The sequence below is a fragment of the Parasteatoda tepidariorum genome, chromosome 3 (genome assembly GCF_982258835.1).
Source record: "Parasteatoda tepidariorum strain Cologne lab strain chromosome 3, Ptep-v5.0, whole genome shotgun sequence".
Lineage (NCBI taxonomy): Eukaryota > Metazoa > Arthropoda > Arachnida > Araneae > Theridiidae > Parasteatoda > Parasteatoda tepidariorum.
The window spans coordinates 36,342,596-36,363,670 of NC_141757.1; the positions used below are offsets into that span (position 1 = coordinate 36,342,596).

Genomic DNA, 21,075 nt, shown 5'->3' on the forward strand with positions numbered 1-21,075 from the left:
CCTTAAATAGAAAATCATCAGTTGAAATACTTAAACAACACAAAACAGGTTTTGAATTCATATACACTAAACATAACTAAAACTGATATTGAATACTATTGAAATCGACTATCGAATTGTTTCAAATGATTTTAACATTTCATCATATGAAGGTTTAGTGATTTCTTCATCTTCCTCGCAATTTATTGCTTTATTGTTTTTATTTCTCCCACTGTCTCCAAAATATTCATTTCAGTTAATGTTTCTGTGGTTGCAGTTTCAGAATCAATAAAAAGAAAATCATAATCAGTACTTCATTTTTAATTTCGTGGGTCTCTCTTAGCTGTACCCATATTTTTTTAAGTTTTTCTAAAGCAGGGGTTTCCAACTTACATGAGGCCGGGGGCCTCAATTAAAAACACCAGTCAAATGGCGGGTTGCAACTTTATCAAAATTTTATATAGGACTCTTTTATGTTTGAAGGAACATTAAATATTGGTGTCAGATTTTTTAAAAGTTTTTTTAATGTTAAAAAAAATAACAAGCATTACAAATAATGCTTGTTACGTATCATTTTGAATCTTCTTTTAATTTGAAACTTAGTGACAAGATTTTTTTTACTTTCAAATTTAATTCTGTGATAAATTAACATTTTTTCGACTTATAAGGAATTATAGCAACAACTAAAAAATTCTCGAGCATCTGAAATTAATTTTTTCTTCGTTTCCGCTCATGCGATATTCAATTCAAGGAATTTAAATAAAACATGATATTCATTCCCTCTTTTATGCACTTTAAAATTTACAAATGTAAATAATTTCGTCCAAAATGAGTGGTTTCAGAAAGCTAAATTGGAGAATTTCTGATAAGCACATGCTAAATTATATTCACAATATAAAAAAAAGTTTAAAAAAAAGAAATAAAAGAAGAGAGCAACATACACGATTATTTCTGTATTTGAATAAATATTTTCTTGGATGCAAAACCTGAGAAATAAATTTTTTTGCACTGTTGGTATGTTAAATTTCACAGATGACAAAAAAATAATTTTTTTAAAATTTATTTTTTATTTTTTTTAACGTGAAAAGTATTTTAAGCTCTTATCGAATTTTTACGAAAATTGTCCGCTATGAAAAATAATATATTTTAGTTCGCGGGCTGCCGGTTGGAAACCCCTGTTCTAAAGGAATATCCTCGTCCGTCCTCCACACTTTCCAAATTCTCCGCGCTGACGAAGAATTCAGCTTTAGCAAAACTTTTACAAATAGTATGACCATAATAGTAATATCAATCGAATAGTAATATCATAGTTCTATGCTTTAGAAATTTCTGTTATGGTTTCTCGTAAATTGATTTTTGGCATGGATTCCTGTATGAAATGCAAACCGAGAGGGATTTTACTGCTTTCTCTAAAAGTTAAGCGGCTGCGAAAATCAATTCAAGGTCATTTTCCCCATAAAATGGGTTAACAAGTTTGAAATGTTCTGAAATATTTTGGGAAATTGGATCTCAAAGAAAAGTTTATTAAATAAAAAATTCACTTCTTTATTTGGCAGTTTTTTTACGAAGAAATTTCCAAAATGTTCTTGTTTACTCAAAGAGAGAGAAAAAAAAACCGCAAAATGGAGAAATTCTCAAAATGGAAGTCCGACTGTATATATATATATATATATATATATATATATATATATATATATAGTCGGACTTCCATTTTGAGAATTTCTCCATTTTGCGTTTTTTTTTTTTTTTATATACACTGCCTTACAATAGTGTAAGGGACACTTTGAGTTTTTGACATTTTTCTGAAATTCTCAAAAAATACTTAAAGCATTATCTTATAACTTTAGAGATGCTTAATTAATGCGATTTTTCATACTTAGCAATAAGATTTAAAGCTCTCAGATTTTTGGAAGATCGCCAATAAAATATGAAAGAAAACAAGCATTTTCGAATTGCTTATACTAGAAAATGAAGCAATTAACTTGTATCGATTACTTTAGTGGTTATGTTTAGTAACCGCATAAAATCTCGTTAACTTATTTAAATATTTATGGAAATTACTACAGTAGTACGGAATTTTGTCCTTGCTCAACAAGTTCTTGTCAATCAATAATATCTGTTGGACATTTTAATTGTGATCACCATAGAACACTGTCCAGAAGATAACGAAAATAAGGACCCTGTTCCCTTATTCCAGTCCGGAAAGATAACAATAAACAATCAATTATTTAGGTTGTATAAAAAGAAGGATGCCAAAAGCAAGACAAGCCAGCCTAAATTAAAGGATTGCTATAAACATCGTAGAACCAAAGATAAACTTTTAATTTTCGGATAACTTTCATGTCATTAATTGGAATTCTCGTGTGGCATATTCTCCACCAAGACTTGCGAAAATGATATTAAATCACTCATCAATTTTGACACAGCCCGCATTAGACAAATACCAATGCTTTCCTGCTCCCCCAGGCAGTGGAAAACTGTGTCAAACTTGTGACCGAGGTTTCGAAAGAGATATGTAAATATGAAGCTAGAGATATATATAATCGAGCAACACTAATTTTTGTATTAGTTATACTTAATTTCTCCAAAAAAATCAAGCATTAAATGTGTAGTATACATAAGAAAGGAACCTTGAATACACTTAGCCAAAGAATCCAATGTCATTGTAAATCTTTGTGAAAAAGCTGCAACCAAATACATTTAAAATATCGCTCAAAAAATTGGATGGTTGGTTGGGTAGGGTATCAGTGGAACTCGACCTGCTATCCTCTTCACGTGGTGAGTTCAGTATCGTTCAAAGAAGTGAAATAAAAAAATTGGGAAAAAATCTGCTTTCGTTTCTTTTTTTTAAAAAAAAGAAAAAACCTTGCACTAGCTTAAAAAAATAAATTATTAATCAGAATTTAATTTATTTAGGATATTCATCAAACAAGCTTGAAAAAATAAAGCGTGTTTACTTCTAGAGTTGTTAAAAATTTGATAGTTTAAAAAAACTACAAAAGGCGCGATTTTTTTAGAATTCAAAAGACGTGAGTTAACGTGGTTTGTGGTTGGTGAGACGTGAGTTAAAAAAGACGTGAGTTTTCAGAGATTTTATTAATTTTAAGTACGATGCGTGAATTTTAACTAATTTTAAGAATTTTTATGTCGTTTTTATTCCTATTACATAAGGTAATTTTTTCGTAAAAATGGAGTCTTAAAATATAAATAAATTAATAAATTTTTTTCTTTCGACCCTAAATACTGTCTAAACCTGTTAACAGCAGAGAGTTATTATTGAAACATCAAGGAAGGGTAGTGACTTTACTTTCTGCTATTTTAACTTCAATAACATTAAATCTGAGTTAAAATAGTTTCCCTTTTTAAGTTAAAATTTCTAATTGAAAATGAAACTATATGAATTTGTTTAAAAGAAAAATCAGATTCATTATTCAATTAAGATTTTGAATTGAAAATTTAATTTTCTGAATTTGAGTAAAAAAATCGGATTCATTAAAAAAATCAGATTATATACTCATGCTCTTAAAATGTATTAAAAAATGAGAAAACATTAATCCATTTTCTTATGCTATGTTTCAGTTCTGCAAAAAAAGGCCACTTGCTAATTTCTGAATTGAATTTTATGAAAATCAATGGTTAGTACCATTGTGTGTTTTTAGAGAGGAAAATTAATGATGTTGAAGTGATATGAATATAAAAAAACCACTTTTTTTCTAAATAAATCATAATGTTTATAGCAATTGCTATAAGCAATATAGAAATTGCTACGGGGTTAAGCGTTAACGCTTAACCCAATCCCGCCCCCTATCGGGGGCATCCGGGGAGCAATTTTATTGATCAACTAAAAATACAAAAACAATTCCCAGTTTGAAAAACAAAGGGAAGATGAGTATTTACAATGAGGAATGAAAAGGGTGACTTGAATTCAAGATATAGATAGCAAAACCGATGAGAAGATGACTCCATCAACAAAGTACCAAAAAATGTAAAAATGCAAAAAAATGTAAAAAGCAGATGTTTGAACAGATGAAAAGTTAACTGGGTGTACAAAGCTGTTAATTTTAACAGATGGAGAGCTGACCCAGTCCACATATCAAAACAAGTTTAAATGTGAAAGTAAGTACAGGTGAAATGTTAATTCCATACACAAAGTGTCCTATATTTTAATTATAGAAGTCAGGGTAGGAGGAAAGGGAACTTTCCACCTTTACAACAAATCGAAAAGTTTGATAAGGTTTGGATAAGTCTTTGAAATTCAGTGCGTGATGTCAATATTCTGAGAAAAAACAGTTTTGACATTTTCGTTATTATGACGTGTCTGGTGGCAAGCCAGCGTTAAAGTGGCTTTTGATGATTCGTTCTATGCCCTTTTGCATAGTATCCTCCAGTGTTGTTTGAGGGAGCTATAGATCAGGTTTACCGGGAAGTTTGTTTTTCTTATGTTATCAAATAGAGGGCAGTGAATCAGTATATATGTTCCAGATCATCTGTAACTTTGCAGTTATTGCATAGGGGAGATTTATTATCATATTGTTTATATATGTGCTAATACAAATGCCTAGTAAAAGGTTTGAGACCATAAATGAAATTTAATAAAAATGTATCTGTTATGTAGCTTCATCGCAATGTGTCATTTTGATTTATAATATGTATAACTTCGAAAAGATAGTTTGGAAAGGATTTTGTAAATGGGCACGATTTAACATGACTCTTTCATTTCAGCTGAGAAGTTGATTTTCATTGTTTTTCTTCGCATATAAAACACTAACTAATGATTCACAAGTTGTCCGCAGAGGTTAGGCTCGAACTTTTGATCAGGAGGCTTCAATTTCTAGGTATTGTTTTCCAATAAGCATTCAGATTGTATTGCGACAATATCTACTTTGAATACCCTAATTCGTCTTTATATTGTTAGTATTGAATTCTAACATAGAAGAACATAGTATTGAATTCATTTTCGTCCCATAGGGAAGACGATGTCAGTTTCAGCAATCATAGTCGTCATTCCTGAGGTACGAACTTTCTTTTCCTCTTAACGTACCTGGATATTAAATCTCTTTCATCATGGAACGCAATTCTATGCAAGAAATAAGAACATAACGTGAAGCGACCTTTAAGTTGCTGTTTACGAATGCCGCTTTAGTACTTTTGGTTTTGCTTGAAATAACTTAAAAGTGAATTTTAAGTATTTTTTTAGAAACATTTAGTTTTGTTCTGAATGTAACATACGACGAGGAATAAATAGTTTCTGAAGTCATATGTTCACCGTTTTCTGTTTTATTGATGCACCGCTAACAACGTAGGCAGCTTTTAAAAGGCGGTCATCGTCTTCCTGTAACCCAGAGGTCGCCAAAGTGGTCTATATAGACCCCCAGGGGTCTATTTAACATAAGCGGGGGTCGATCTGAGCCAGGGGGTCGATCGGAACCGGAAGGATCGATTGGTCGAAGGATTATCAGTATTTTTCAGATATGTGACAATTAGAAATAAAAAAAGAAGACTTGGAAATATATAGGTAATCTTCAAAAATTGAGCGACGATTTTAAACTGCGTTTTGTTGATTTAGAAAACATTGACATCCCTGATTGGATTATTGTGCCATTTTCTGCTCAAATTGAAAACGTGGACATCAACCTACAAGATGAGTTTGCTGAATTATTATGGGGATTTGAAGCAAAGACGCTTTTTAAAAATTTAACAATAAGCAAATTTTGGACAAATATAAATATAATGCGAAAATATGTAAGGCTTTACGAAATAGCTCAGCCATTTATGACAGCATTTCCAAGTTCCTATATGGTTGAAGCCGGTTTCAGTCACGTAAATTCAATCTTAACTAAGAACAGAAATAAATTAAATGTGGAGTTTCGAGGGGATTTAAGATTAAAATCAACCAATTTTGAACCCAATATAACGAACCTTGCAGAAAAAAAAAACACCAAGAGCACCCATGTCATTGATTAAGAAGCAATAAATCCGTAGTTACTTTACTTATTATTTCTACTTACTTATAATTACTTATTATTTCATAAATATGAAGGTATTTATATTTCAACATTAATATATTTTTCATAAAACTATTGTTACACTGTGTACTATTACTTTAATAAATGTTCAAAATCATAAAATAAATGTACGAACACAGTATCTAATAGAGTTTTATTTTAATTAGCAAAAAATTACTTTTATGGGGGTCGATGGAGATTTCGAAAAATTATGTAGGGGTCGATGATCAAAAAAGTTTGGCAACCCCTGCTGTAACCAAACACATACGACAAAAAAGAAGACAAAAAAGATTTCCAAGGACATTTGAATTCTAAAAGGAATTTTTCTTTTTCTTAAGTCTCACGCTGAAAAACCAACGAATATACTTTACTTCCGTCAAACATTTGTCAGACTTAAAACAATACTCCGTGTAAAGTTTGAACAAATAATTCAGGTTTTAATTTCTTTAAGTTCATCAAGACAGAACTTATTTTTGAATTCTTTTTTTTATATTTATATTCCAAAGTAGTGCATTTTATTACAATGTTATTGAATTTTTGCTTTAATTTCTTATCAAAAAAATGTTTCGTTTTTCAAAACATTTTTTTTTTAAATATTATTACCTAATCCGAAGTTTAATACATTATCATTTTTCTACAATATTCCCATGTATACTACACAAAACAAATGGTGGTCCCCAAACTTTTTCAGGCTAATGGGCTCAACCTTCTAAAAATATAAAAACTTAGAGGTACCAGATAAGATGACGTAAAGCGGCGGTCGCTGTATAGGCACTAAATAAGCAAATGCTAAATTTATCTTCATATATTTCTTAATAAAAAAATAAGGAATTATGGAAAAAAAAAGAATGTAGCATTGAAGGTCATGGTGTTAGGGGGGGGGGTAGAGAATAGACATAGAATTCTTCCTTTTGTTTCCGAAATCGAGACCAAGTTTCTGCAAGGGTTCCCTTGGAGCATGTCCAAAACAGTATGTTATGGTCATTGGCAACAAGCCAGCTTTGATGATTGATTTTGGAGGCTCTTTATGGAAAATGCCTATTTTACCTGTCTTTGCGAAGAAAAGTTTAATTCACATTTTAAACATTTTAACACAAATGTCATTCATTAATGAAAAAAGAACAAACGCCGGATGTTTCAGGCGAAGATTATTACTTAAAAACAATCTGATGTTGATGTCAATGTTCGTTTCTCACAGTCAAGTAAATTATTAAAAGAATGTGTAATAGAAATTTCTTGCTGTTACAACGTTTATGGTGATTTACATGCATAATTTTTTTTACTACCTGTCCGACACTGTGTATAATGTACTGTTGAATATTCGTTTAGAGTAGAAAATTATGATTTGTTCTGTAATGTATGCGTGTTTTTCGCTGTTACGAATATTTATACACGAATTATACATTTAAATATATATATTAATTATACATTTCATATATGAATTTTTTTATTGTTCTATAACAGGGGTTTCCAACTTACATGAGGCCGGGGGCAGCAATTAAAAACACCAATCAAATGGTGGGCCACAACTTTTTCAAAATTTTATATAGGACTCTTTTATGTTTAAAAGAACATTAAATATTGCTGTCAGATTTTTATAAAAGTTTTTTAATATTAAAAGAAAAAAACGAAATAACAAGCATTACAAATAATGCTTGTTACGTATCATTTTTAATCTTCTCTTAATCTGAAACTTAGTGACAAGATTTTTTTTACTCTCAAATTTAATTCTGTGATAAATTAAAATATTTTCGACATATTAGGAATTATAGCAACAACTAAAAAATTCTCGAGAATCTGAAATTAATTTTTTTTTTCTTTTCCGCTCATGCGATATTAAATTCAAGGAATTTAGATAAAACATCACATTCACTCCCTCTTTTATGCGCTTTAAAATTTACAAATGTAAATAATTTCGTCCAAAATGAGTTTCAAAAAGTTAAATTGGAGAATTTCTTCGCGATAATTTCTGATACGCACATGCTAAATTATATTCGCATAATAACAAAAAAAAAAAGAAAAAAGAAAAAAAAAACGAAATAAAAAAGAGAGCAACATACACGATTATTTTTGTATTTGAAAAAATATTTTCTTGGATGCAAAACCTGAGAAAAAAATGTGTTTTGCACCGTTGGTATGTTAAAATTCACAAATAACGAAAAAGGTAGTTTTTTTTTTAAACGAGAAAAGTATTTTAAGCCCTTATGGATTTTTTACGAAAATTGTCCGCAATGAAAACTAATATAGTTATTTTAGTTCGCGGGCCACAAAAAAAGGCTTCGAGGGCCGGATGCGGCCCTCGGGCCGCCTGCTGGAAATTCCTGTTCTATAATGTATACGAATTATTTAAAAAAAAAAGCTTTCGAAGATATTTGCGTTTAAAACTAGTCACAAAATGATCCGAAACTTGTATCTATTTAAAAAAAATATCAACAAAAAATTGTATATATAAAGTTTTTTAATGTAACTTTTGAAATTACTTACTGAGAGTACGTGCATTACACAAATGCTTCATTCCAAACCACAAATGGTCCAGCAGTGGACTGATCGTTAAGACACGGTTCCCAGCAGATCACCGAAGTCAAGCATCACTGGCTACGGTCAGGTGGGTGACCACTTGGATCAGTCTGCGTAGGGACCGAGGGTGTGCGGTATTGGTCCTCGTTAAACTGTTCTACCGTAAAGTGCTCGACTTCACGTGCAGGTCGTCGGGCTACCAAAGCGGGGGTGCCATCCCCTCTGCAGAGGATCAAAATTGTGATGGCATGTCTTCGGATCATCCTCAGGGATGTTTCCCAGACCGTCGCCAATAGCCCATTGTGCAGCTCTAGTGCGACGTAAATGAACAACAACAACAACCAAACCACAAATGTACACGATTGCTTCTCAACGTAGGGAAAAGTCAAATTCTAGAAACCGTGAAATTTTTTTTAAAAAAAAAAGTGAGTAGGAAAACTTTTAAAATGAAGGTATCGAATATATCAAGGGTGACCAACCTTTTTAGCAGATGTCCTAAATTTCAAAAATCATATTTTTTTTCGTGCCACGCAATTTTTTTACGTATTTGTAAAAGAAAAAAATCAGTTTCATAACCATCAGAAGGATGATGGTTATTAAGATGACTTTCGAAAAATTTAATGGCAATCAAAAAAGAGGATAGATTAATTCCGTGGAAAAATATCTTATAAATAAGGGTCAATAAATGGAGAAACATAGCATCTGATCGATCCAGATGGAAACGATCCGTTGGGAATAGCCCAGGCTTGATGAATTTCTTTTATTATTTCAGTTTTTTGAAGAAAATAAAGCACAACTAACAATCAAACACATTTATTCGACCATTTAAAAATATTTTAATTTAATGAAAAGCGACTAATTTCGTTTTCAGAAGTGACATGTCCCATCCACCAACAATACTAACAGCTTTCCATATGAACATCGATCATTCTTTATTCTATGGGTGATTCGAGGGAATTCATAAACCTACTCTCAGTGTTTCTAATTTACAGAGTGTTCAAGAAACGTAAGATTGCCCAAATACGTTTTATCGAAAAACTCATTCGAATCAAGCGGGAGGGGTTGGTATTTCATTTTACATCGCATTTTAAAAATGTTGTATGTGAAACCTTTCTGGTTATACATTTAGTTAACCGTTCATGTTCTCGCACGAACAAGAACATCAGTGTTCTTTTTAAACGTTTGAAATGGAATTTTTCTAATCGCATGAAAAAGATGTTTCTGATGTCTCTGGTGCAACCGTTTCTTTGAAATGAGGATGTGTTGCAGTACCGTCTTTACACATGGGCACCACCGGGCAGTGCCCGAGGATCCCAGGCACTCAGGGGGCCCTTGAGAATCTCATTTCTTATAAATTGTATTTTAAAAAAAAACCTAAAAATAACCGAAATTGCCTTATATATATTTTTTTAAATAAATATATTCTATTGTATTAAGTGTGTGATTTGTTTTTCTTTCCGCAAATAGTGATTGATTATCATATGCACAACAATAATTACGATAATTAGAATAGTTTATCACCAGGGAAACTTAAAAAAACAACCAAAATCTATTTTTCTACGTTCCAATGAAGTTTTTATGTGAATTCAGTTTTTTTGTGTCCACTAAAAACAAATTTAAATACATTTAAATCGAAATGTATTTAAATTGGTTCAAATTATTGCATATGTTTAAAATGCTTTATTTTGTGTATGTAAAGTTTTTTAGTTCGATTTTAAGCAGTATGTCCTGTTATAAGGTCTCAAAATATTTCTGTGCCCGGGGGGTCTGCGTGTTATTAAGACGGCTCTGATGTGTAGGATAGAGAGTACAGTTGCGGCTTCAACACTGGAATTGTTCACAAAACACTTTATTCTACATTCATCACATATTAACCCTTGTATATAGACGAATAAATATTTAAGGTCATTTACACAACAATCGTATTCTTTTGCAAAATAAAACTTTACATTTTTTTTTGTTGCTGCAGATCCGCAACACGATTCCCAGAGAGCAGCTTTGTACTGAAGAACGTTTTTTAAAATGAAAACATAAGAGGGGGGAGGCTTGTTTAAAAAATATTTTTAAAAATACTTGGAAAATACTTACTCTGCTCTGCCGTCGTCCAAGGAGCTGCCGTTCTTTCCTCCTCTTCCTCCATCTCTAAATTGCTATTCCTCCCTCTCGAAGTAGAATGATAGAATCTCTGTAAATGCGAAATTTTTTATCAGCAAATGCTTATCGACAGACATCACAAATAGGTAAAATATTATTATGAATAAAGGGGATTCTCGATTAACAGTCCTAGACGCACTTTTTTTTTTTTTTTTAGTTTCTTGGCAGAAAGGGATTATATTTTGAATGTTATAGCTGGTCATACCGAATCTTCTTTGTGGCACGATTGCATCAGATAATATGCCATTTTTTCCCTCTAAATACTTTGCTTGATAATTTTTCTATTTATTAAAGCAATTTTTTTGATGATATAATCAATGAAAATCTATGGAATTTCAACATAACAATGATTTTGAAGAGTAGAAACTTTCAATTTTAAGTAATTAACGAAAATTCATCTAATTTTCCATTAAACTAACATAAATTTCATATGTAGACAATAAATCCTCATGTGAATTCTTGAAAATGAAATGAATGATAAAATGTTAAATACATTTTTTAAAGCGATTTCGGAAAGCTCAATATTCTAACGAAATTATTTGACAAAAGTAGGCTTATCTTAAGGAAGAACCTGTCTATAAGTAGATCCTAATTTGACATTTAGAATTATTAATATTCATAAATTAAGAAATATTTTGAGTACTTATGTTTGAAATAATATACGAAGTATAACGTCTGTGTTCACAAAAACTGCATGAATTTGTTGCCCTTCGAAGAAAAATAGTTGGAGTAATTTTTTAATTTTATTTAAAGCACAAAACACATCGACTTAGGTTTTCAAATAGTCTTTTATACCCAGAGTTGATAGTTTTTTTAAAAAATTAAACTGTATGAAACTTGAAAACAAACTTTTGAAGGAATTTTTTCAAGGGAATTTTTAAATAGATTTTTAAACAAAAAAAAACAACAACTAATATGTGTTCAGCTGGGTGAAATTGATTCTACTTTAGTACTCCAAGGGTTGAGACATTACGAGTTTTGGTATAAATTTCTGCAAGCTGATAATTGGAAAATGATATAACGATATAACATTGGCTATTATTCATATACTTTATCGTAAAAGTCCGAAGTCTGAGGATTTTCGACATTCACTGGGAAATGTTGACAATTACATAGTAGATTTGATAGATATCTGAAATATCAGTTAAACATTCTCATTTTTAACAGCAAATGTCAACAATTAGCAAGCATGCGCAGAAATTTTCCATTAAAAAAATATTATTAATGTAGGGAATATCAGGCAAAGTGATTAATACTCATGTATTTTAATTTCATAGAAATGTAGATATTGTTAATATATACACCGTTTCTTATTGATCTTACTGTAGTTGTTTTTTTTTAAGACTAAGGTTCAATGCCCTATTAGAAATGTCTCAGCTGATAAAGCTCTCGCCTTCAAATGAAGCAAATCAGGCTCACATCACGGTGATGGCTGGTGGATGGGAATATTAATCTTAGCTCACACCAACCAAAGTGCTGACCTAAAATATCTCCATTGGTACACAGAACATGAGTTACAGTTCTTTTGTCAACGGGTTAAAAGTGGAGATTTTAGTGGTTTTCCTCTCTACGTAACCAAATGTGGGTTAGTTCCATCAAAAATTCCTTTACGAAAGCGAGTTTGTTCAATTGTCTGATCCAGTAGTTCTCTTGTGTATTGTATTGGGTTCTAAATGACTTGGTTTCGAAGATGAACACTGATGGCAGCACATCCGGATTTGATCGGTACCTGCGAAAGTCCATCTATGTATGTTGATTGCTGACATTGGCAGTTGCAAAGGAAGAAATAATGATGTTTAGCCCTTTCTTGCAGACTGTCATAAGTACGTACCGGCATGAAACGTTATCAATCAGGGTAAAAAGATAAAACTGGTATTCAAATCAAATCTTTAGCAGTTTATTTGTGGGTAGGGTTATAATAGTTTAAATTAAATTCACCACAACTTAGTTCAAAATGAACATTTTACAGTTACACTTTAAATTAACATTGATGAGATGAATAAATAGACAAACATTGATTAAAATAAAAGCAAAGAAGACAAAAATAAAGCAAGCAAAAAATCTGTTAATTTCGAATTTAAAGTACCGCTTTTTATTTTTTCCCGTCCTGAAGGGGTGAACTGATATTTCGTACATCCACCAGCGAGATGGTCGACGGCATTCACTGATGAATGCCTGATATCCATGATGACATTTAATCGACACCATTTCGTCGGAAAAGTTAATATCCTGGCAGATTATAGTATGCTTTCCTGTCAGCCGTTTAAATAAATGAGTGTAAATCTAGCATGGTTTTAACCGCAATGACTATTAACACTAGATTGCCCAAGGAAGTCATTTTGACTGCTTTTTAATTTCAATTAGAAAAACAATGATGTATATAGTGACTCAATTTCTTAGAGCTTTGTAACTTTTAATAATTATTTTTATTGTTGATATTTACTAATAAAAAAAGATAATTTTTGAACTATTATTGAGCACTTGTTAAACTTGATGGTTGAATACAGGACTTGCTTGGATTTTTTTATCAGTTTGTATGCTCGTATTGTTGTCGCTCAAGTTTCGTGAAAAAGGCTGAAGTAGTACTATAGTAGTATTTTATTTACGCCGTACTAGAGCTCCACAAAGGGCTGTTGAACGACGGTTTTGGAAACATCCCCGAGGATGATCCAATGACGCTGTCACAATTTTGATCCTCTGCAGAGAACATGGCTCCCTCGCTTTGGTAGCCCGACGACCTGCGCGCGAAGTTGAGCACTTTACGGGAGTAAAGTTAAACGTGGACCGATACTGTGCATTCTCGGTTCCTTCACAGGCTAATCATCCCGTGCTCATCAAAATTATTAAAAAAAAATGTGTCTCGTCTTTATTAAACTAAATCGTTTAAATTTCATAAACATCCCACGGGACAGAGCACGACCGCATCAAGTGTTAGGTGTCTTGGAATAGCACTTTGGGATTCTCAGAGGCAACTATAATGAGTACTGCTTGATCACTCCTTATATCAACCCTATAGACTCTTTTTTGGGGGAAATTTCACACAAACAATAGCAAAACTATCCATGAACTAAAAACTGCCAAACTGACGCACAACAATAGTTAATGTCATTAAACTCAACACATTTTCATTGACTTTTAAGAAGAGGTGGAACATTATTTTAGCGTTTTGGATGTAATTGGCAGATGTCAGGACCTAATTATGGTGTTATCTCACACACTATTTCTCATAAAATATTTCATAAACACAACATTCAACAATCATTTTGATGGTATGCATAATATTTTTTTTAAAAAATATGAGAGTGGTTTTTTTTATACTTACCCCAGTATTTGAAATCAATATGTTGTTATTGGCCTCATTATTTAACATCTGAGATTGGGTGATCTATGAAAATGCATAAAAAATATCGTGATAAGTTTTTTTAGAATATTATTTTACAGCAGCAAACTCAACTCTGAGTTTGCTTTTAAATACAGAATAAAAAGTTCGAGAATATTTCAGAAGAATCATTTGCGAATATCAAGATAATTATTGTTTAATCCTTTAGTTAGCTCAAGCAGTTTTAAAGTATATTTTCTGTTAAGAGCAAGGGGACGGTGGCTGGATTTCTCAATTTTTAACTTTTGACTTTATTAATTAGAGGATGTATTTTTGATAGTTATTTCAATATGTTTAGCTACGTAATAATGATGAATTATTCAGTTTTCTTGTAAGAGATTGATTTAGAAAGAATCATTACCTGCTGCTGTTGTGATGTCGTTCTTGAATGTTGGGAGGGACGAATCATTTTCTCTTGAAAAATATCCACATTCATCATCTTTGTTCATCACCTCAATCTGAAATTGAATTATTATTCATATCAATTTTCAAACAACTGTTTATAATTCAGTACACATGCGTTTTTCTCATAACATTTTCATCATTTTAATGAAAGTGTTTGGCCCAATATCAGTGCGGAAAAATAGCTAAATTATTTTTTTATTATATCCTTTTTTTGAATATTTCAAAAATGCAAAGATGATTTTTTGTGATAATAACAAAGACAATATATAGTCAAGCCTATATAATTTTTACATTTATGTTTTCTGTAATCATTATTTGGGCAATAACTTATCGTTTTTTTTTCATACACGTACAAAAATATATGTGTCATGCATTTACGTTTAAATAACTAATTTAGGCATGTGTTCTGAACGACCAGCCATAAGCTCTCATTAAAATAAGTATGAACTTAATTAAAAAAAATAATTTAAAATATGTAACGAAATACTTTCCTGAAAATTATTTGTAAGAATATAATTTATTTTTTGGGTACACAAGCGAAACGTTGGCAATCAGTATGCGTTGATATCGATACGTTTTCATTCAGCAACGAAATATGCATTCGTGTTTTAAGGTATCAAAATAGACTATTATGAAATTAGTCATTACGCTCTCTCACAGTAATGTTACATAAAGAGTAAAACAAACTGACTTCTACCCAATCAACAGCCGTACGATAGTTAAAAATGATTTTGCACTACTGTTCCTTTATACACATTGCAATTAAACGAGAAGAACGAGCAAAATCTGACGGATCACAATTGAGGAATGTGAGCGTACAAAACCTGTTTGATAGCGTGAGGAGAAACAATTATTAAAAACACATTCAATATGTAACCTGCAATCAAACCGATTTTGGCATTTAGCCCTCTTGTTTTTTCCTCGATTTGACATTAATTTGCTAGCCGTAGACATTTTTGTTTTCGTATTTGATTCTAAAAATATATGTTAAGGGTGGTCTTTAGGGAACACTCTTTATATAGAAGTGTTTATGTCATAAACAAACAGATGTTAAATCTTAGCAGTGACTATGCACCTGATTTTTTCAGATTCTTGACTGATGCCCAACTCGTCAGAACTGGAAATGAGATTGAAATATCACGTATACATCAACTGTTTAGTTTTACCTCTTTATTTTTGAGTTTCAGGCAAATCCACAAATCTCTTAAGATTTGCTCGCCTATGAATACTATTTTCATCCTGTAATATCACGATTTATATTTTTTTCCTAATTTTTTTTAATTGCGTTTCCTTTTTGCTAATGAATTGAATGATACTTCCAACATATAAAGAAAATCGATTAATGCCATTCAACGATAACAGATTTCAAAATAATCATTAAGGTTACTCCGTTTGTGCTGAATCGGTTTTAATCACCTATGCGTGGAGAAACATGATTAAGCCAGTGACGTATGTAGACTTAGGTGCGCCCTCTTTGCAATATTTATGAATACGCCCTATCTCAGACTTGACTCAAATTTTTAAAATTTAAATATGAAACAAAAATACGATGACCTGACATTCGGATATTTATAATCATTCTTTTCATTTCAATTTATATTTTTTAATGTATATCATTTTAAAATTCATTAAAAAGGAATAATGAGAATAAAAACAGCTCTGAATCAGGACATAATATACACTTACCGATTTACAACATTGAAATGGAATTTGAAATGGAATAATACGAGAAAATAACTCACTTTCTCACAATGTTACATTCAGAGTTTTGCTAAGGGTTATTTTTTTGATTGTAAAGTGAATAAAAAGTATCTAATAAAAGAAAAAAATATTTTTACTGAAATTTATGCAAAGGTGCACAACCTTTCTGAGTAAAGGGTAATAATTTATATGTAGAGGTGCACAACCTTTTTTAGTAAAGGGTAATAATTTACATTTAGAGGTGCACAACCTTTTTGAGTAAAGGGTATTAATTTATATGTAGAGGTGCACAACCTTTCTGAGTAAAGGGTAATAATTTATATGCAGAGGTGCACAACCTTTCTGAATAAAGGGTAATAATTTATATGTAGAGGTGCACAACCTTTCCGAATAAAGGGTAATAATTTATATGTAGAAATGCTCAACCTTTCCGAATAAAGGGTAATAATTTATATGTAGAGATGCACAACATTTCCGAATAAAGGGTAATAATTTATATGTAGAGATGCACAACCTTTCTGAATAAAGAGCAATAATTTATATGTAGAGATGCACAACCTTTCTGAATAAAGGGCAATAATTTATATGTAGAGATGCACAACCTTTCTGAATAAAGAGCAATAATTTACACGTAGAGATGCACAACCTTTCTGAATAAGGGGCAATAATTTATATGCAGAGATGCACAACCTTTCTGAATAAAGAGCAATAATTTACATTTAGAGGTGCACAACCTTTCGGAAAAAAGGGCAGAGTGCCCACGTATTTAGACATGTTGTCGGCAATTATGATAATTTTATGTAAACATCCGTGTTTCAGACACAATTCTTTTCATCAGGCAACTTAGTAATATACGAGTATTTACGCTAAATTAAGTTCTTTTAAATATTTATTCAAAATTTAACAATACCAAACTGACACTTTTCAAAATAAAAATATTTCCCTTTCATCCAAAAATAGTTTTATCGAAAGTTGGTGAAAAAGCGATTTTTTATCACATCAAGTTACACAAAAGTATTTCAAAATCAATTAAATGCACTCTTCTTCAATAAAAGTAAAAAGTAAAAAAAAAAAATATATATTTTACTGAGCAACATAAATGCAAATTAAATATTTTAATTAAGAAATCGTCAAAAGTTATTTAAAATAAAACAAACGCATATGGCTCAAACTAAGATTCAACGTTTAATTAGAATTCAATTCAGTATTTTTATTTATTTTTTTATTGTATTATTTCAGTTCAGCATATATTTACGATATTCTTATTTAGTGAATTATAAGAGATTTTATAAATGTTAAATCTCAGTTTTTTGAGAACTTTTTTCAGCTACAAAAAATTAAAAACCAAATTTAGAAACAATAAACAGTTTAAGAACCTATATTCGAATTTCCCGTTTTGCAATAATATTTTATTAAAAATAGTGAGATTTGAAAAAGAAAAAAACACAGGAAAATAAGAAATTACAACAACCAAAAAAAAAAAAAAATAAAAAAAAAAAATAAAAAAAAAACTAAAGAGAGAGAGAAATAACAGGATTTGTCAAGGAAATCGGCACAAATGATGTATGACAATTAAAATGCCTGATTCGAAAATTACAAATATTTACGATACATGTTTAAAAATACCAGGATTTTCGAAATCCTGTGGAAAAGCGTAGCAATTTCTGCTGAAAGAACAACAAAAGAGAGAAAAAAAATTCTCAAATTTGTGATCCGGCACAAATAAAGTGCACATTTAAATGCTCGAGTCGAGTGTCGTACTAATGCAGAGATGCCAATTGCTCCGGACTCACCAAAATAATTAAAAAAACCGGTAAATAATTTCAAAGTAAATTTTGCAAATATTTGACTAATTTTGTTCGCTTTTTAAGGGGATAGCATGATATAAGTACTATAGTGTGGTGATTTATATAATCCTACGAATAATTTAGAAATAGTGGTGGATAAAAATCTACTAAATTGAATTTATTAAACCAAGAATCACAATCACAAATTCACCCAAACCAAGAATCTAAACAACTACCACTTTAAAATATAGATTTGCTGTCCGGAGCAAGTTGGCAACTCTGCTAATACATATTAAAACTATCAGAATTTTCAAAATCATGTGGAAATGTGTAGTGCCAAAAAAACATTGGATAAATTACTTGAATTTACAATAGAATTGACACAAATAAAGCACATCAAAAGTGATTTAATATATCGCGCGTCGTTTTAATACCATATTAAAAAGGTCGGGACTTTATGAAATACCTGATAATCCGACAATAACTTCCAAAAATACGATTTAAAAGTTATTTGAATTAACTATGAAATGGGTGCAAATAAAGATCCTCAAAAGATATTGCTAAAATTCTAAACAATTATCATAATTTTAATTATAACGCATCATAATTTTATTGTACTAAAAATATTGGGATTTTTAAAAGTTTGTAAATTCGTAACGAACACCACCGAAAAAAGCAATCTAAAAACTACACTCATTTCGATTAGGTGAGCAAAAAAATTTAAATGAGCAATTTAAAATTTCCTTTTTTTATTTTACAAAAAATTAATAATATTTTATTATTATGTTCAGGTGCTGCCGCGTACCGAAGGTTGTGCACATCTATTATTTAATGTTTTATTTCTGGATCGGCCGACCTCAAACCTCTTGCGGGGGTGTTATTTACTCCACTGGATTAAGTAGATGTCTTACGTCTGACCTTTTTTCTTCATGTGCTTTCAGAAGTACTAAAAGACACTACCAAGTCTTATTTAACGCAACCTATTCACATGTAATTTCTTTTTGCTGTTAAAGTTAATTTTATATGGAAGTAATATAGTGTATTTCATTCAACGACAACAGATCTGTCATCAAAGTTATTCCCTTTGTTTTTAAATCAGTAGTATCATGATTAGATATGTCTGTTTATAATTCTGGATAACGATTTTTTAGATTATTTTGAAAATTTAGAGGTCCTTTTTTCTTTTATTCCAATTAGTTAATTACTTCTAATATTTCAGAAAATGATTTACTGAATGTTTACATTTTTGCGAAATACTCTATGGAATAGATATTGTTTTATTATCCATCTTATCACATAAAGCATTACTGCGTATTTTTGCACATCGTTTATTCTTCGCTTTGGAAAAAAGAACTGAATATCAATCGATTCATGAACCATCGCGAAAACAAAACAAAATAAAATAAAAAGGGTATGAACCGAAGTATTAAAACATTAACAACTACTAATTTATGCATTTTATTTCTATCCAGTCATGCGTTTTCAGTTACTATAAAGTGAAAGCTTTAAACCATGTTGGTCTAGGGTGAGATCCTTTAGTTTATTATTCAATTTTACTTAAATTCTTCAAATTCACAAAAATTTAAGGTTGTGCATGTAGTTTTTCAGTACACTTTATATGTTGAATGACTATGCTCAAATTCTGATTAAATTTCTATTAATAACTTTCAATACCCTTTTTCTTTTATATGCTTAATTTTTCTTCCGATTTTACGCATTACGAGAGAAATGAGAAATGTGCGTCTTATTCCATTTAGTAAAGCCGTTTAAAAATCACCAGTTGAAAAGAAAAAAATTAACGACCGTGGTGCGTAGTTAATTATGATGAGTAGGTATTACAGGAATTGTGATCGTAGGCATTGACGTAATAGGTTTTTACTGCTCAAGTGAATGTAATCTATCGAAATGAGTATTAATAAAAGGTTTCATATTAAAAAAGTATCGGGAATACATACAAAGATGAATTAACGTATACATGTATCCAATAAACGAGTAAAACGAAACGAGAAGTAATATGATAGGGAACGCGAAAGTAGTTTGGGAGATTGGCGAGAGCAGCGAGTAGGAGTTGGCCCCGTATTATATAAAACACTAATTCATTGAGGGATTGTTAAGAAACCGATGAAATTTATTTCTTAAATTGGTAACAATGAAGAAAAAAAGAGTTGTATTTTAAAATTTGATTTCTCAGGAACTATTCGATCAATTTTGCTCAAATTTTGTAATTTGCCATGTGAAATTACATTCTTTAAAGTAGTGCAAAAATTGTATAATTTACAATTCAAAATTTTTTCGACTATCATTAAATTAAATAATAAATATTTACTAAAACTATTTTTTTGCATGGAATTATCTTTGTGTAAGAACATTTTATAATTTTGTGCTATTTTTTTGAATTCGCCTAAAAAGTTCTCGAGATATGGTGAGATACGCAAAAAATAAAAATACATTAATCCGAAATTTGGAGCGGTCTTTTGATCAAAGTATTGGAGCCATGTTTCCCAGATTGCAGCTAGCCTCTGTATACTGTGAAGATCAGAAATCCGTCGAAAAACAGACATGTTTATTCAGAGAAAGTAATTTTTGTGTCTGATTTTGCAACTTAAATTAGCGTCTGTACTAATTAATTAGTATGTTTAAAGTCACCTCTCGAATCAATTAGATATAGACAGAGAACGTGAAGACCAATCATTAGACTGAAAGTTATTCAGGGTGGTCCGTTATTTTTTGCACAATTTACTTGCAATCTACTTATGTATGAGCGTTAATGCATACGTTTTATGTACACGTATACGTACGTGGATACATAATATTGAAGTATACAATATACAGTAATGCAGGTATACAATATACAGTCGTGCAAGTATACAACATACAGTCATGCAAGTATACAATATACAGTAATGCAAGTATACAATATACAGTCATATAAGTATACAATATACAGTCTATATCAACAATGACCAAAGCTTTCAAAGTGAACAAATTTCCAAAGACAAAGCTAGAAAGACATTATCCTGAGCCTTTCAATCTATTTTTTTTAACCAATGAAAGACTTTTATTTTCTTCTTAAAAATATTAAACATATTTACAAACAAATGAGTTTGTACTTAATACAATACCAATTTTTTAATGCAAAGAAAGCACA

At 30.7% G+C, this 21,075-nt stretch overlaps 1 protein-coding gene across 2 annotated transcripts in view; it reads right to left on the reverse strand.

The window, feature by feature from the left end:
• The window catches only part of LOC107438644 (uncharacterized), a 60,672-nt gene that overhangs the window by 32,650 nt on the left and 6,947 nt on the right, over window positions 1-21,075 (reverse strand). For both annotated transcript variants that reach the window (XM_043043783.3, XM_043043782.3), the window contains exons 2-4: window positions 14,396-14,492; window positions 13,978-14,040; window positions 10,590-10,686 (exon numbers count right to left, since the gene is read on the reverse strand). In XM_043043783.3, coding sequence (XP_042899717.3) covers window positions 10,590-10,686; window positions 13,978-14,040; window positions 14,396-14,473 — 238 coding nt within the window. In that variant the 5' untranslated portion in view covers window positions 14,474-14,492. The remainder of the gene's footprint in view (window positions 1-10,589; window positions 10,687-13,977; window positions 14,041-14,395; window positions 14,493-21,075) is intronic.